The 17,776-nt window shown below is 42.5% G+C and overlaps 6 protein-coding genes across 6 annotated transcripts; 5 read left to right on the forward strand and 1 right to left on the reverse strand.

The window, feature by feature from the left end:
• Nucleotides 1–417: 417 nt before the first annotated feature.
• Nucleotides 418–2,476, forward strand: BYT42DRAFT_589757 (Golgi phosphoprotein 3-domain-containing protein). Its single transcript, XM_051570420.1, has 5 exons — nt 418–480; nt 571–798; nt 1,203–1,449; nt 1,505–1,992; nt 2,075–2,476. Exons 2-5 carry the CDS (start codon nt 583–585, stop codon nt 2,078–2,080), a joined length of 957 nt encoding a protein of 318 aa, XP_051418501.1. The 5' UTR covers nt 418–480; nt 571–582; the 3' UTR covers nt 2,081–2,476.
• Nucleotides 2,477–2,575: 99 nt separating this feature from the next.
• On the forward strand, nt 2,576–5,294 carry BYT42DRAFT_600870 (diphthamide biosynthesis protein 2). The gene is made up of 11 exons (XM_051571010.1): nt 2,576–3,024; nt 3,086–3,228; nt 3,287–3,669; nt 3,754–3,827; nt 3,881–3,948; nt 4,011–4,180; nt 4,275–4,327; nt 4,411–4,495; nt 4,555–4,657; nt 4,726–4,815; nt 4,879–5,294. Exons 1-11 carry the CDS (start codon nt 2,675–2,677, stop codon nt 4,998–5,000), a joined length of 1,641 nt encoding a protein of 546 aa, XP_051418502.1. The 5' UTR covers nt 2,576–2,674; the 3' UTR covers nt 5,001–5,294.
• Nucleotides 5,295–6,818: 1,524 nt separating this feature from the next.
• Nucleotides 6,819–6,983, forward strand: BYT42DRAFT_473603 (homeobox domain-containing protein; the record flags this gene model as incomplete). The annotated part of the gene is made up of 1 exon (XM_051563587.1): nt 6,819–6,983. A coding segment is annotated over one exon (165 nt), but the record flags the coding sequence as incomplete, so codon positions are not given.
• Nucleotides 6,984–7,970: 987 nt separating this feature from the next.
• On the forward strand, nt 7,971–8,360 carry BYT42DRAFT_589759 (uncharacterized protein). The gene has a single exon (XM_051570421.1). It carries the CDS (start codon nt 8,063–8,065, stop codon nt 8,318–8,320), a length of 258 nt encoding a protein of 85 aa, XP_051418504.1. The 5' UTR covers nt 7,971–8,062; the 3' UTR covers nt 8,321–8,360.
• Nucleotides 8,361–8,394: 34 nt separating this feature from the next.
• BYT42DRAFT_608875 (exosome complex exonuclease RRP44) lies at nt 8,395–12,558 on the reverse strand. The gene is made up of 15 exons (XM_051571209.1): nt 12,151–12,558; nt 12,036–12,091; nt 11,830–11,955; nt 11,648–11,751; nt 11,495–11,584; nt 10,959–11,425; nt 10,664–10,890; nt 10,538–10,606; nt 10,337–10,462; nt 10,220–10,272; nt 10,052–10,158; nt 9,583–9,970; nt 9,256–9,523; nt 9,033–9,180; nt 8,395–8,952 (listed from the first exon to the last, which is right to left on the reverse strand). The coding sequence occupies exons 1-15, from the start codon at nt 12,519–12,521 to the stop codon at nt 8,664–8,666; spliced, it is 2,889 nt and encodes a 962-aa protein (XP_051418505.1). The 5' UTR covers nt 12,522–12,558; the 3' UTR covers nt 8,395–8,663.
• A 1,513-nt stretch (nt 12,559–14,071) lies between these two features.
• On the forward strand, nt 14,072–17,615 carry BYT42DRAFT_618771 (uncharacterized protein; the record flags this gene model as incomplete). The annotated part of the gene is made up of 11 exons (XM_051572329.1): nt 14,072–14,234; nt 14,296–14,395; nt 14,473–14,841; nt 14,890–14,986; nt 15,080–16,101; nt 16,158–16,238; nt 16,329–16,484; nt 16,572–16,776; nt 16,847–17,227; nt 17,308–17,421; nt 17,502–17,615. The coding sequence occupies 11 exons, from the start codon at nt 14,072–14,074 to the stop codon at nt 17,613–17,615; spliced, it is 2,802 nt and encodes a 933-aa protein (XP_051418506.1).
• Nucleotides 17,616–17,776: the final 161 nt, after the last annotated feature.

Below are 17,776 nucleotides of genomic sequence, written 5' to 3' on the forward strand. Positions count from 1 at the left end.
AGCAGCATTAAAAGGTTCCAGTTATTGACTTTTATCGATGGGTATTCAGTGAAGGTCTTTTCAGCCTGTCAGACTGTAAAATGGATCACTTCGTTTTTATCACATTCATCCATTTCTTATATGTCCAAAAATGGCAACTTCTAGGTAGCGGAGGTATGCGTATGCACCAACGGAGAACAGTTCAGATAACACAACCCTCGATGAAGATCAAATTTTCCCATTGAACCCATCATGTTGTATCCCTGTATCGCCCTGGTTTTTTTTTCTTTTTTCTTTTACTTTTTAATTGATTCTGCAATGTTGTTATTGATGGGGAAAGCTGTAGAGAGTGATCTGAGTTTAAAATGTGTGGAACTCGCCGTGTGACGTCTCGCTCCCTCTAGTGGGGTGGGTTCTTTTTTCTTCCCTTCTTTTTTTTGGTCAAATAACAGTGTCAATTATCCTGATTTTTCTCGGCTTTTAAACCCTTATTTCTCTAATGTAAGTTGTGTTCTCTTGCCATTATCTCCATTGACAAATGGAAGGTGTTATTGTGTATTCATCATCTTTTGGGTTTTGTTGATGGTCCAGTTTTACCCGAACATGTCGACGATTACGCGAAGACGAGTAGCAGGGTCGTCTGCCAATAATGACGACCACGCATCCGAAAGTAGCCATACCAGCAAACCCCACGATAGTTCGTCTCCCTTGGCTGAGAAGAAAATTGCTTACGATCCCCGTGACGTGGACGACGAGAAACAAACACCCAAATTAACACTCATGGAAGAAGTCTTACTTCTGGGACTTAAAGATAAACAGGTAAAGAAAACACCCTGTTCTATTTAGTGGTCGTTCGTTTTTACTTCTTCATTTCCTGCTACCACCCATTTGTGAAAAGCCATCATGAGGCGAGCAACCAACATCGCTGCGGGACGTGGAATGAAAAGGTGGAGTGGCAGCAGAAACAATCGATGGGCGGGTTATCTGTGTTACACGAAACAAATCGCAATACGTTTTAGCAGCAAAGAAAAGCGGCAAAATGGGAAGCTGGCGATGGATCTTCTGATTAGAGAGTTCTGTTATGGGAAATGATTTAATCAGTTCTTTATTGCTCTTTTTTATTGTTTCTTCCATGTCATTGTTTTATTGTATTAACGATCTCTCTCTTTTTTTTGTTACTCCTTTTTCGATCTCATTTGGGGGTGTCAACCACACTTTTACAGGGTTATCTTTCTTTTTGGAACGACAGTATCAGTTATGCGCTTCGCGGATGTATCGTCATGGAGTTGGCATTTCGAGGCCGCATCGCCATGGTCAAGGACCCGAATCGCCGAAAGTATCCCATGTCCGATCGATATATTGAAGTGATCAACGACAAACTGACGGGCGAAGTACTGCTGGACGAAGCACTCAAAATGATGAAAGTGAGCGAAAAAATGAGCGTGGCCAGCTGGATTGATTTGATGAGTGGTAAGCAGAAGAAAAAAGATACGGAAAGGAGAAAGGATGGCTGATCCGTTTGTAGGTGAAACTTGGAATGTGATGAAGATTGGTTATCAATTGAAACAAGTACGAGAACGATTAGCCAAAGGGCTGGTGGATAAAGGTGTCCTTCGAACGGAGAAGCGCAACTTTTTACTATTCGATATGGCTACGCATCCTATTGCAGACACAGCGATAAAAGAGGAGATTATCAAACGAGTATGCACGATGCTGGTGACGCGTGTGTCTTCCTCTGCTATTGACGCTCAATCGGACGTCCCTCACGCCTATCTACGAACAGTCAGCATGATCTGTGCCGCCTATGCAGCCAACGTATTAGAAAATGCCTTGTTGTATCTGCAACCCGACCTGCGAGAACAAGCGTTCAACAAAGTCGATGAGCTAATGAGCGATTTCTCGACATGGCCTTTTGCTGGATCCGGCGCCAAACTCGAGGTCCCTCCTGGCAAAGAGCTGTCATTAGAAGTGGTTGCCAGCGTTCTCGATGTGTTGACCAAAATGGACGCTATTGTAAGTACTTTTTTCTTAAGATTTGTTGATGTATCTTTGGAGTACAGATGAACTGATGGAACCCATTGTTTATTCTTAACAGCTTTAAATTTTTCTCTCCCCTGTTGACGCTGCATTCATTTACCATTTCGACCGAAACTTTATACATTATTTTCCTTCTCTCTTTTTTTCCTTCCGTTCTCCATCCTTTCCGCCCCTCTTTATAAGAACCAAAAAAGAAAAAAACAAAGAGAGATAGAGAGAAAGATAAAAAAAAGAGCAATCTGTACCCAGCGGTCATCTTCCTTGCTGATCTGATTTTATCATCTCAGTAGACGATTGCTGCTATTTCTTGTAATTGTTCCATTTTTCCCTTATAAACCCAGAAAAGTTTTAAATTGAGTAAAAAAAAACACCACATCAGCATGATTTACTATCTTTTTTTCACTCTTTGAAGCTGGCAATGAGGGCACTGGATTTTATATGAAGGATAAGAACAATTTCATTTGCCTTGTAGCCATCAGCATTTTTCATGTCAGCACACCGACCGACGATTAAAGCAGCCGAGAATGTCGGCCAATGCAATTTGACCAATCTCTCAGCAGTCACATATCCTTTTTTTCGAAAAAAGGGTCCGTTGACAGATCCTGCAACGGCATTCGCTTCCGGATTACAGATTTGATCCTTTTTTGTTTGGCACAGCATGGCAGCACCGAGCTCGGGTCCCACCACTTTTGCAGACGACGGTCAAGCGGTTATCGAACGTACGATTGATGTGGAAAGTGTCAAGCATACCGATTTGGAAGCTTTGTACGAAATTGATCGCACGGTGACCGGCATTTTGCAAGGCGACTATAAGCGAGTGGCACTGCAATTTCCTGATGAGCTGCTGGCCGATGCTGCGGCGGTATCAGCTATATTAAGAGAAAGAACGGGAAAAGAAATCTTTATTCTTGCCGATACATCTTACGGCAGTTGTTGCGTGGATGAAGTGGCTGCCGAACATGTGAATTCAGATTTGATTGTGCACTATGGCCGATCTTGCCTAAGCCCGTAAGCACCGGTATTGGGATAGCATAATAGAGGAATGAGAATACTTACAAGTATGTGGTAGACCTTCCCGTCTTCCCGTGCTCTACGTTTTTGGACAAAAACCGATGAATCTCGATCACTGCATGCAGGAATTTGAATCCCTTTTCCCGGATCCGGCCGTTCCTGTTATTATCATGTGCGATGTCGAATATTCTTATGCTGTTGGTATGCTACTAAAGCTGCGTGAGGTTGATCGCTCCTAGTTATTAAGTGTGGCACTTAGAATCACTGACTTCCAAGCTGAAGGAACGCTATTCCAATATCATTCCGACCAAAATTCAGACGTCCAGCAAGCTTCAAACGACACTTGATAAAACGGAACAGCGTCCATTATTGCGGTCATCAAAGAGCTGTGGCGGTGAAGGATGTGGCAGGTCCTGTAGTCATGATCTAGAAAGTTTGGAAGAAGATCACGGTCATTGTGGCGGCCATGCACCCAAACCATCCTTGTACGCCGACGTGAACGATTTAGCGGATGAAAAGAAAAAGGGCGGACGTTATTTCGAATTACCTGAAGGCGTATCCATAGAGGATTGTTCAATCTTCTTTATCGGGGTCGAAAGTCTCACTTTGACCAATATCATTATGGTCCACAACAAGTGCCCGGTAAGTTTATCGCCAAAGAAATGGATTTTATTTGGTCAAGCATGAGTAACAACTGACCCGTTTTTTGCATATGTTTGGCTCTAGGTATATACATACGATCCCAAGACCAAAGTGGCAAGAAAGGAAACGATACAAGTGAATCGAATGCTAATGAAGAGGTGAGCGTGTGTGGGCTGATGGATGAATAGGAGACTCATGTTGCGACCGATAGATATTTCTTGGTACAAAAAGCCAAGGACGCAAATACCATTGGTATTGTCGTAGGCACATTGGGTGTGGGTAAGTGGCGTATTATATTGAATTTTCGCGTGAAGAACAACATGCTGAGCGATGGTGGATAGCTTCTTATATGAATATTATCGAGCATTTGAAAAAACTGATCAAGAATTCCGGCCGTAAATCGTACTTTTTCGTGATGGGCAAACTCAACGTGGCGAAAATGGCGAATTTCATGGAAATTGATTGTTATGTGCTTGTCGCTTGTCCTGAAAATAGCTTGATCGATTCCAAGGTAAAGTAATTGATTGAATTACCCCAAGAAAGGGAGACCACGAGAGATTGAGCCATGCTTACCATTGTTACACTGGGTGGGCTCACCGTTATAGGAGTTTTACCGCCCAATTGTTACCCCCTTTGAACTGGAGATCGCCCTTGTCAGGTACACTATTATTTTTTTATGCAAATCTCCCTAATATGGATTAGTATTTTTTTTTTGCTGGTTTGACTGATTGTTAAGCACAGATCCAAGGAGTGGACGGGTGATTACGTATTGGATTTCTCAAAGCTACTTCCCCAATTACGAACCGATGGATTTGTTTACGACGAGGTATGGAGACGAATGTTTGAAAGGTTATGGTATTGTGAATTGACCATGTCATTTTCTAGGAACGAGAAGAAGGTTCGAGCGATGAAGAGGAGCACTTTTCGCTGATCACTGGTCAATACAAACCGAGACTTTTCCAACGTACTTCGACAAAGAAGGCCGATGGTATGTGATGCGCAATGACGGATTCTATGACAAGAGAAAAACTTACATGCCCATCGACTTTTTTCTAGATACAGGCGAGGTGTTGACCAGCAAATTGACTGATTTGACGTTGCGCAACAATGAACGAGCCATTGCAACTTTATTGCACAGCACAGCTGGTATGATGCGAAGGGCAGGACAATTTGTTATCCGCTTGAAAAATCTAACCCATACATTCGCAGGTGAATATCTAAGGAACCGAACGTATAAAGGCTTGGAGCAAAGATTGGGAGAAGATGAGGCTGGTGAAGTGCTTGAAGGTCGATCAGGCATTGCCAGAGGTTACAAGGATGAAAAACAGTAAGGAGAGCATGATGATGCCATTATCACGCTACTTCACTGTGGCGCGAAACGCTCCCTGCTTTTTTTTTCATTTGTTGAACCGAACGCTTTACAATGCGCTGTATACGTGTATTTTTTTTTCTTTTTGCTCCTTTTTTTTCAGTATATTCAAATCCACTTTATAGACTTCCCTTTTTCGGGGATTTTTTTTTGGTTAATTTTATTCATTTATACTTTTCATTCTTTAGCATTTTATTATCAGGAAAAAAAAACATCGTACTCAAGCTGTAGTACACTATAGATAAAGCTTGTGATTGAATCATGATTTAACTTGGTGTGTCAGCAAACGGTTCTGGAGATCGATAGCACTCTATCTGTACGGAGCATTTCCGGAGAAGGACATGTGTGGTTGATCAATGGCAATCTGTGGGGTGCAATCATGTGCCAAAACCAAAAAAGGGGCGAGAAAATAAAGTAGAAAGGGAATATCAGGGAAAAGAAAGAAGGTTGACTAAAAGGAAGATACCACCATGTCACGCACGCGCCATACTGTAGCCTACGATCACTTGCATCATACGAAATGTTTGCGTGCGCTCGTGCATATGGTGGAATAATGTGGCCGAAGCAAGGGTCCAGCAGAGAGAGATTGCTTCCCCTATTTCTTTGTCCACCCTAGGCTTTTTTTCAATATTGTCTTTTTTTTTGATATTTTGAATGCCCAAAAGTCAAAGCCAAATCAATTAACAAAAAGCGGCACCAAGAAGAAGGCAAGAAAAAAAATACCAATAGGGAAGCTCCTTATCAAAATAATATCGATAGTTATATATCCATTTTTAGCATGTTTTCTGGATATCATCAATGAGTACAAGAGACAGTAGGCAAAGACAATGAACAACGATCTTCATTATCTGGAAAAAAAAAAACACGAAAATGCAAGCCCACAGAAATCGACAGTGCAACGTGCATTGTTTGATCAACGACTGGCGCGCATAAAAACTATGCATACCAAACAGTTATGAAAACTCATGTCGCTGTCTTTATAGGAACATCCATCATTGAACCGTTGTCAGCTTTACGTCAAAAAAGGGACAGTTTTTTTTTTTTGGAGAGTCTTTTTTTTTGCTTTGCTTTGTATTTATCGCACTTTTCTTTGTACCTTGACCCCTGAAGGACTCATTTTAGTTATCTTTTTCCGCTGTAGTGCTCGTGTCCTCATGCATTACCAACCGTACAAAGGACGGTACTATAATGGAGATACAAAGAGTATTATACCCATCATCACGCATACTTACATTCCCTTGGAACCTTTTTTTTTCTGTTGTTTGCGTGCTTTTTCCTTTTTTTTTTTTACATTTATTTCCCCTCTCTTACAATAGTGTGTTTCCTCCTAAATCCGTCTTCCCATTTCCCCCAAAGGAAAACCCACCAGAAAAAAAATCGGCCCTGAAATTTTATCTTGGGAGATCAGCTTTTTCGTTCCATCGATCAAAAAGCACTTTCTATATAAAAACAAGCTTGATTCGAATCCTATCCGGTTCGTTTCTTAGCTTACACACATCATAAACAACATTCACCTTTGAAAAAGAACCTCTTTTTTCGTTTTACAAGAAAAAAGAAAAAAAAAAGCTTTGGATTTTTTTTTTTAAATTTCTACTTTTTTATCTTATTTTATATTTGACGTTTAATGATGACAGAAGCCATGCATTCATTCGAACAATCTTTCAGTTTATCACGTAGCAACGAATTTTACTCTCCAACGGACGATGCGTATCTCTTGGAAACCTTCCATCAGTTACCTCATGGAGATTTTCGTCCTACGTTTTATAATCCTTTTGAAATCAAACATCGTCGAAGAACGTCCCGATCACAATTAAAAGTACTGGAAAAGGCGTTCAGCGAAAATCCCAAACCCAATGCTACCGTCCGCCGTATCCTAGCCCAGAAACTGGACATGACTCCACGAGGGGTGCAGATCTGGTTTCAAAACCGAAGAGCCAAAGTCAAATTGCAACGTCGAAAATCAGCTGCCAAAAACGAACAGCCGCAAGATTCGCTTTCCATTGACACCGCGCCATTTTCTACCGCGTCGAATCATTTTCTGTCCGACATGTCATTTGCGTCATTGAACAAGTCATCTTCATCATCGACATGCCATTCGTTCTCTTCCTTTGCAACTCCAAAGGCGCTTGGCAATTATTCGCAAGAACTCGACTGGTCCACTTGGCAATCGATGCCACCAACGACGTCCAATACAATGGCCCAACCCAACTTGACTGTCTCCTGTCACATGGACTCATCGATGTCGCCATGGATTTCAACCTCACTATCGATGGCCTCCGTGCCTTCGTCTCTAAGCAACAGTACTGCCGTGTCGAGTTACCATGGCGATCGATATCGATCCATACAAGACGCATCCGTATCCATGGCAGACCAGAATTCATGCTCCCCTTTAATTTCGAATCAGGATTTCATGATGGCACAGACCAATTATATGGCACCACACTGGCCAACCAACTTATTTTCTCTGGAGGTTCGTGTCATCAGTGGGCAAGCGTCCCCCTGGAAAAATAATATTTTTTTTCTTTTTATGCAGGAGTAATAACGTGCTTCATTTCCTTTTTATTTTCTAGGGACGTTCAACAGATCTCAATGTCGGCTATCCTTGTGAACGAGCCATGTCATCAGACAGTGATCCGAGCGTAACTTCTAGTATCAAGTGTGACCAAATCAGTCCAGCTTTAATACGGTATGGTCTTCCTGCATCGGATGGGCCTCCTTCATTACCGGAACAGGTTCCGACGTCACTTCCTTTAAGCTTTTATTCTTTGCCGCTGGATTATTCTACCGTACCATCCACTGACGAACAGCTGACCCCGCCTCTAACCACCGCTTCGTGTGCTGCCTCGACCGTGGCTGGATCCCCCATTTCTTTTGACGGATTTTACGAACAATCGCCCTTTTGCACTTTGGCCGTCGACGCCTTGCTGCAATCCTCCACTTTATAAATTCCAAAAATAGCTTCCCCATTTCAGGTTACACCTTTCCGTTGGTTGATCCAACCTCCAAGTAATCTTTCTTCCATCTATGTTTTATAATTTCCTTTTTTCTTTATTCTCTTTGTTCCATATGCTGCTACTTCATCAGTCACTGGTTTCTCTTTCTTATCCTTTTTTTTTACCTGGGAATTTTCCTCTATCAGTTACAATATTCATCATTGCCCCTCTTTCCTTATTTTGGTTTATCGTGCACTCCCTTTCTTTTTTTCATATTTCCTCCTGTTCCTATGTCTTCCTCTTACGTATCTTCTCTTTAAATGATTTTTCCTTTTCTATCCCTTGTTAACCGTTGCGCTCCCTTTTTTTCTCGACAACAGCTTGTCTTCATTATACGCCTTTGCAGAGTAGTGAAAAGAGAGTAAAAGGGAAAAGGGGAGAACCACAACAAGCTTTATTTTCTTTTACTGTATAGAAAAATAATTTGAATGACATTGGCTTGCCAATTTCATCATCAGTCTATTATCGATAAAACCAAAAAGAACGGGATTCTGTCAAATTTTCTATCTTGTGTCTAATTTCAGATGATGTATTTTCATGCAAGAACAAAAAGATGTTTAGAGACAGAATAATGACATGAGAATCTATCATATTGTTACATGTTTTGCTTGCGTGCAATGCCAATGTTTGTCTTATGCGGTTTTGGATTTTTTGTTTGCTGTCACGGTTTCGTTGTTGGTTCGCTTGATGGAAGTACTTGCTAGTACACTGACGCCTTCTACAAAAGGTTGCACAAGCTGCATTTTCATCTTTTGTCGCATGCCCTCAACATCGCCTTCCACACTGATTTCAATCTTGACAGTATCAAACATCTTGATAACCGTGTCTCCAGCCTCCAATGAGTTTTGTGCCTCATTGAATGTAAACGGAGATGGACCATCCGGTCTTTCACTTGTGTATACAACGCCTTCAATACCGTATCTGTATGGCCATCGTCAGTACTCGTGGATTCAACCAATAAAAGAATAATTAGAAAGGAATAAAAAAAAGAAACAACTTACTTGGGCGCTAGTACAACAAAACCATTCTTGAGAATTCGGATGATGCGACCTTCTTCGACTTGCACCTTGTTTCTGAAGAACATGTTCGTGTATAATTCAACGGAGCTGCGACCTGCCTGTTGTGCCATGCGATGACGATGGTTCAAAACTACGGAAAGACGGGGGAAACGTGTTACAAGTTAGATTGAGATCGTACCGTATAATAAAATGTAGCGATTTTTACCATCGCATAGATCTTTCATGGCATTTGTATCAAACAATTCTGAACCATATTCAGCATCGGGGTCAATGGAAGCTTGCAAAAGACGATGAACAATGACATCCGAGTAACGACGAATAGGCGATGTGAAATGGGTGTAAATAGGCGTTGCCAAACCATAATGCTGGAATTCGGCCTCGTTGGCTCTACCAGAGCAGAAATATTGCGCTTGCATCATGCAACGGGTACACAAAATGCGAACAAGTTTGTTAAAATAGGGATCGCCTGGTATCTACATTCAAACAAAACTGTGAGCATCACTGATCATCACATCACTTTTTCATCTCTTACCTCTGCTTTATCTAATGAATCGGCCAAGGCTTTGGATGTATCGACTTCTAGAGTAATATTCTTCTCTGCCAATGCTTTACGAAGCGTATCAAAGTTATTCACTGGGGGCGCACCGTGTTTACGTAAAAGAGCCGAACTGGGGAATTTTGAGTAGATTTTTTCGGCCACGGAAATGTTGGCGAGTAACATGAATTCCTCCACGAGTGCATTGGTTTCTTTGAGTTCTTTCATCTCCACATCGACGGGATCCTGTGAATCGTTTTCAAGGTTGAACCGGACTTCAGGACTGGACAATGTAAGCGCACCACGCTCGATACGCTTCTTTCGCAATTTTTTGGCAATCTCGTTCAACACACGGATGCCCTTTGTCACATCGTCCTGCATGTGTCTAAGGACCAAATGAAAAATGTTAAATCGATATTAAAAAACCATTGTTCCATCACTAATCAAGTGACCTGGCTACACTTACACATCGTCGATACGGGCTTGTGCTTCCTCATAAGTAAAGGAGTGTTTGGAGCGAATGATACTCTTGGTGAAATCGACATTTACAATTTCCGCATCCTTGTTCAATTCCTAAGCATATGTTGATGAGTACTCCGTTCGATAAGCTTTCCTTGATCTTAAAATAATTTACCCAGATACATGAAAACGCAAGACGGTCCACATTCGATCGAAGGGAACAAAGGTCTAATACACCATCATATTTTAGCATCATGACACACAGTTGAATTTTCGAGCACGTCGAACTTACTTGTTCCAAGTAAAGCTGGCAACATGTCAATCCTTTTATCGACCAGGTACACTGTAGTGCCTCTGGATGCAGCTTCTGCGTCCATGGCTTGTCCAGGCTTGACAAAATATGTCACATCGGCAATATCTGGTTGTCTCGTTTCAGTATCTTTTGTTTTCTTTCCCTTTCTGCTATTCGTCTGAATCATTTAATTTTACTTACGAACACCGACTTCATAATTTCCATTCTCGAGCGGTCGCATGTGTAGCGCATCATCAATATCCGTACATCCTATACACCGTGAAATCAGTACTCAAAATAATTATCAGCCTGTTCATTTTCTTTTACCTGGAGGATCGATACTGCAAATATTGAGATGTCTTAAATCACGTCTATTTTCATGTTTTACATGCTTCTCGGTGACCACCCATTCGTCGCCTTCCACTGGAAGGTCATTTAGTACGCTCTTTGAGAATTCTTGATAAGGTACATCGTGCTCCAATAACAAGACTTCCGTTTCGGTTTCCCTGTCACCCGATGCTCCCAACGTTTTCACGAAATGACCCAAGGGTAACCTGTAATAGAAAATCAAATCAGCTTTCTTCTCAATACGATGCTAGGTTTTTTTTTCGGTAATACGTACACAGAGTTGGTGGGCCAGCTATCGACGGCGACGACAATACGTTTGCCCAGTAAAAGTTGTGCTTGTGTTGTGCGAATCTTAATAGCAGGAACTCTTCGATCGATAGGTCGAAACAAAACATTTTCAACCGCATTGGATCCGGGTTTGGAGTGAACCGACTTTTTGACGATAAAACCGCAGTAAGGGCGCCATTTCTTTTTCAGGATACCCACGACCTTGCCTGTAGGTTCAGCTGGACTGTCACTGTCGTTGGTCGCATTTTTCGTCAAAGCTTCCATTTCCTCTTCTCCATGGAACTTTTCTTCATCCTCTTCGTCCTCCACTGCAATAGACACACTTCGCTTCCATTCGCTTTTAGGAAGTAACTGAACGGCAACCACATCACCTTGGATACATCGATTGAGATGTTTTCGTCCCATAATATACACCGTCTTTTCTTGGCCTTCTACATTGCCGACCACAGTAGCCTATTCGTTTGTAGATACGTTTAGAATATTAAGCACTGTGTTTCCATGCAAGGTTGACGTTCTATTTACCTCCAAAACATTATGTGAGCTCACATTGAGCGTACTCACAAAGAGTGTATCCTTCTTGAGACCGTTTTGAATTTGAGCGGGGGACAAATGCTAAATTATGCTCGATTAGCAAACCAATTGATCCGAATTCGCCTTTCGCACGGTAACACTTACTTCTTCATAGACAATTCGGCTTTCCTCATCCTCTTTGGCTTTGGGAGCCGCCAACATGTCCAACAATTCGGGAATGTCTGTCATACTCTTTACATAATCACGAGCTAGACAAATCAACGGAACGAGAGAGATCAACACAGGCTCGCCTTCAAAGGGAAGGAAAAAAATAGTTCAAGGCTTACTGGAAAAGGCAACAATGCCGGTTGCCATGGCTTTCTCTCGATTGGCGCGATCGTCACTGAGCAGGACAATCTCGATAGGTTGACCTTTCAAATGATCTGCATACCATTTGGCACTGACACGAATAGCTGATGGGATATCACAAAATGATGAGCGGGGAGAAAATCGTTATTGCCATGCCGGCCAACAATTGTATATGTGCGCTTACCGCGATCGTTACGATCATTGGGAGATTCGTCTTTCAGTTTTTCGATATATGTATCACTATTGGGAATAGACGTAAGAACATGCATACTATTACTATGATTAAAATGGTCACTTACCGGTGATGTTCGTTGGCGAACAAATAAAATCGTTTGTTCTTATCACTCAACAAGGCATTGATTCGATTGTAGACGGGAAGGCTCAGGTGACGCAGTTCTTCGCGGACGGTTTGCAAAACAATAACATCCTTGATGGCCGAATGTTCCATAATGTCGAGTTGATTCATAAATACATTGGTATCCGGGAGCAAATAGTGAGGTTTGATTTCGGTCGTATGTCGCGGTACGTCCGACAAGACCGCTTGGGCTTGCTCGCATGTCGTGCATAATTTCGAGGAACAGGTGATATCGTCACGAAGGTAATGCTCTTTGACAACTTTGATGACATTGCCTTTGCGTGTGCGTCTGACAAAAGACTTGGATCTCAGCATGATGTCGTTTGATCTATGAGCAAGCAGGGAAGCCACCTTGCAGAAAAAAAAAATGTCTAGGCCAATAGAAAAAAAAAATGCGAGCCATCAGCATAGTGTGACTGCTGAATATCGGGTCTCGGCTGGAGACAAAATCATGCATTTTTAGCCAATGTTCTATTGTTTGTGAAATCCTTTGCTTACGCTTATCTCGTCGACCCATCCACAATTTTCGATGTGTTTGGACTTTACTCATCGATTTTCATCCGATTTTGGCATTCTAATCATGGAATGCGTGACAAACACTACTCGCACCGAATATTAAGGAAGCGTTCCATCGATGCTGAGTGACTTTTCAACTCAGATCTGCATCTTTTGAGGCAGCTCAGATTACTTCCATGTTTCTGTAAAAGGTGCCGCTTATTTAAACTTCTTCTTTTCTCATTTAATAGAAGTTTCAGATCCATCAGCGGGATTGGAAAGCTTAATGTCAGAAAGAATTCACCTGAGAACTCAACGTACTCGGATATATCCATTTGTTTTCTGTTAGGCAAATTGAACGTTGGCCCACGAAAAAAAAAAGCTGGGAGAGGTTTAATTTAAAGGAGACAATTGCAAAGGGGAAGCAACAGTTGCCACTGTTTGCTGCATGTCACGTGCATCAAGGCACAGACACGAGAACGGAGGACGAAACCCTTTCAATGTCAGCTTCCGGAAGGATCGAGGGCGATCTTTGGAAGCATGGATGGTCTGGCGAAAGAAAGAAAAAGATCAATGTCAGTTATATTTAACCTTATTGCTACGATATGTATTTTAGTGTTCATTTCCCATTTCGTTCCATGTGCTTAAGGCGGCCTACAATGAAGGTGCCCACGCCATGCTGTACCGGCATGCAGAATACTGTTAACTCCAAATCTGGCAGTCACTCAGTGTGATTTTCTGGCTGCGATCTGAGTGCAGCCTTAATCCTGGTGGATGCGTTTTTTTTCCCTCGTATTCTTCCCCAGGATAAAAAGAATTTTTTTATTTCTTTATTTGTTTATTTTTTTTTTCTTTCAATTATTTCACGTTTCCTTTTACTTTCCTTCTTGTTTCCTTTTGCAACACGCGCCGACGTCGAACCAGTGTGGTGATATATTTTCATTATGCCGCTGCTTGACAGCAAACGTATACCTCTCGTTGCGCCTATACCTTATGACTCGAAACGCAAACGAAAAGAAGTGTGGTATCTTCGTTTTACAAACGAAATATTCACAAACTACGAGTATCCTTTTTATGACCTATTTTTGTTGGGTCTGCACCATGCTCACGTCAAGCATGGCCTGCTGTATCATTATGGCGCTAATCTCATTGCTATTCCTTTGGCAGATGGATGCACTGATAAATGCCAGGGACGGAATGCGGTCTCGGTGTTATGCATCTGCCCTTTCGTATACCATGTGGGACATTTCCATGCCAACGTCCGAACTGTTTGTTGGGAGATGGGGGTTTTCCTCATTGACGTGTTTTTTTTTTATCCTTAACTGTATCAATTGCTTTTTTGTTGGAATAGATCCTATATCAATCGACTCATGTTATATCAGCAATCGATCTGGGAATGCGAAGTGACCGGTAGACGCAATTTAACGTACGAACAAGCATTGGAAAGCGAGAGAATCGACGATGACCGGTACCGAGCCGAATTTCGATTCTGTGAAGTGCTTCGAAAACGCATGCTGCTTCGAATCCAATTTCGTAAGTAGACCAACTAACACTAAGCCAATGATTACGGCCATGGTGATAACGATCGGCATAGAAACGGTTCGGTTGGATGCTCTCGTCAATGATCTCCTTAATTATTTTGGATCGGATTTCGCCGTGGGTGAGATTACCCACTGCATGTTGGGGGAGAATATGTAAGTGATTGCGCATGGCCTTGAAAATTACTTGGTGCAATTGTCGTAGTGATACTAGTCCGTTATTGTCATTCCAGCTATCTCGTAAGAATTCTCGATGTACTCCCCCAACCGCATACGGGCGATTATTATCGTCTCAAGCGCAATCGACCGACCAAGGCCGCCAATCATGTCAACGACGGACTTACTTCCGATACCACCGAATCCGATGAGGATGATATGCCGCGTCAACCGAACGGACGACTACGATTTCCCGATGCCTTTTTACATCCCACGCCAGAAACACGGACCGAAGCGAAACGCGAATCGTCCGTTGAAATGGACGACGTTCCGGCAGAAAAGGACGAAGTATGGTTCCAGCCAGTACGTTACCGAGTGCAGTTGATCGACAAATATGGCCAGCCTTTGGAAGATTTTGCACGAATCGTCGAAGCCCACGAGATCAAGTATGATATACCTAATTACAAACGATGAACCTTACCAACGGTTAATAGACGTGACAAGCGCTCTTTTTGTCGCTTTTTGATCCAGCGTTTTATCCGAGAATGTGCCCTCAAAGACAGCTACGTAGGCGCTCCCTGGCTGATCAAAGTAAGCATTGGGGACACACATGCAACATGTACCGCACACTCATGGTGATTTCATATGTTCTCTTCCTCCCTTTTTTTTTTCTGCAAACGATAGCCGAATGTCGCACAAGAGTACGGTATTAGCACGACGTTACCGCCGCATCTTCAAGAAGCACAAGATCTCGCTTATGCCAAGGCAAGGAAACGGAAAGCAGTCAAAACACCTGATGAAAAAGAAGCCGAGAAACGGGCACGTAAAGAAGAAACCTTGCTGCAGAAAGCGAGAAGAAAGGAAGAAAAGGAACGCCAACGCGAAGAACGGCGTAAACAATCCGCTATCAAATACCCAATCGAAGATTTGGATCTACCGATTTACCGAAAAGATCCCAATATCAACTGGACTTTGATCGACCTCTCGCCCAACAAATACCCCATCGATCATGTCCACATCCCTTATCCCAGCGGGGGCCGACCTGCGCGTCCTCCTCCTCACAAACTATCATGCTTACCTCATGATCTCTTTGAACAATTTCTCGCCATTTGGACCTTCCTTTCCGTATTTTCCAAGCCATTGAAACTCACGCCATTCAGCATTGATGAATTTGAACGCGGCTTATTTCACAACCAGCATCAACCTAAACCCACCGTCATTGTAGAAAGTTATGCGTGTCTTTTGAATGTCATTATTCGCGAACGGATCGATGAAACGGCCAATGAAACGATCAATGGTGAAGTTGTGGAAGATTTTCTGGATAATTTGGAACAACAGGAGGACAGTGATAATGGATCGCAAGATTCCAGCGACGATAATCAGGCTCTAAAACGGTTACAGCAATTGGGTGTCGAGCGCGGATGGCGAGATCAAGAGCAGTTGCGAATCATCAAAGACTGGGATGATAAAGAGATTCGATCAAGTCATGATCGACGGGGCTGGGAAACCAAGTTGATTGGTTGTTTAAACGATGTGGCCACACCTGATATAATGCCTGGTCTGGATGCTATTCTTGCTCATTTGGTCCCACGACAACCATCCACCGCGGCGGAACGGGAAAAGCAATTTCCCACCTTGACTTTGCAGCAAAAACTCGCCATCCTCGGTTTCTTGGTGGATGTTGTCAACGAATCCAACTTGATCAAGTATGTCAAACGAGATGAGATCGTATCTTTATCAGCCTACTCACTTTATCTTGCAGAGAATACATGGAACAATGTCAAGAGCAATTGACAGAATTCCGAAGGCAAAAAGTGGAACTCAACAAGGAAAGCAAACAATTGTAAGTGAGAAAAAAGGTTGGGAGCCAAGCGCCAGCGAGGTTCACATCGCTGATTTATTTTTATTTCACGTAATTGTACGCGCGGATCAGAATTGCTCGTCGGATACAGTTGGATCGTCGTGATCGACTGGACGATGCCGATAAAGAATCAGAAGAAGACGAAGATGAGGACGAAAGCTCGGAAGAAAATGAGACATCGGAATCCTCGTCGGACGATGAATCTAATGACGAATCCTCCGGTGATATGTAAGTGGGGTCATAGCAGAGATGCTAAAGAGTAGGAGTTCCAGGGCATGGTGTTAATCCCGTCTTTTTTTTTTAAAAAAAAAATAGAAGTTCTCGTAGACGAGGACGAGGTGCGCTTTCTCGGCAGGAAAAGGTCAAGCAAAAGCAGAAAGAACGGGAAGAACTGGAGGCAATGAGGAAGCGCATGTATGAAAAGCAGCGAGAAGCTGCCCGAGCCCGAAATCTTGAATTAAAACAAAAAGCAGAGGATCGGCGGAAGCTCGAGGAAGAAGAGAAAGCATTACGTAAAAAGGTTGGTAGAAAAGCCGACTTGCGCAGGAAAAAAAAAAAAGATGACTTGATGAGTGAACACATTTGGATAGGAGGAGGATTTGGAAAGGGATATGCGACGATACACATCATTGAGAATCAAACTTCTTGGACGCGATCGATTTTATAATCGATACTTCTTTTTCGATAATATTTGCCATACCGACACCTATGGCACGGGACGATTGTATATTCAAAGTCCAAGTGATGTGGATATCCAGATGATGATGGAACGCGATTATGCTACAGATTTGCCTGATCAACCGTGGGGCCGAGGAGGCGGATGTCAGTTTACGTTGGAATTAATGAAAGCTCAGGGGTTGCAAGACGAAAGCCAGTGGCTGGAAAGACGCATGCTTGAACTGAGCGGAAAAAAAGAACATGATCCCAGCAGCGATCAAGGATGGTGGTGTTATTACTCTGAACCAGATGAGGTAAGCAGCTGTGATTTTCACGGGATAGAAGAAGCCGTATAATGGATCGTCAAGTAATATCCGGTGACTTGGTCTTTTAGATCCAGGCGTTACTTGCGTGGTTGAATCCCAAGGGTCATCGCGAGTTTAAACTGAAGAACGAAATATTAAAACAACAAACTAATATCATGGAATCATTGAAAAAGCGCGCTGAGGTACTGTCAAGCAAATAAAAAGAATGATCTTTGACATGAATGTATTTAAATTTCTTCTTTTTATTTATTGATCATTACAGATGCTTTCTCGATCAGAATCTTCCTCCAAGCGTGTCACACGCGGCAAAACCAGTTCCTCTAAAGAACCGGACTCGACGCTTATCAGCAACAATCATCAAAAAACTGGCAAATAAAAAATATGCGTTTGTTAAAGTAAAGAAGCCAAAACAATGGAAAAAAAAAACGTGATATTGTATTGTGCCTGAATGACTAAAACTCCGGACCCTGGGGGGTTTGGTTACGCCTCGGTATGGTGGCTTGGATACGTCTTGCCATCTACAATTTTTATGCCTGT

Source organism: Radiomyces spectabilis (assembly GCF_025331425.1).
Source record: "Radiomyces spectabilis strain NRRL 2753 chromosome Unknown BYT42scaffold_18, whole genome shotgun sequence".
In the NCBI taxonomy this organism is placed as follows: domain Eukaryota; kingdom Fungi; phylum Mucoromycota; class Mucoromycetes; order Mucorales; family Radiomycetaceae; genus Radiomyces; species Radiomyces spectabilis.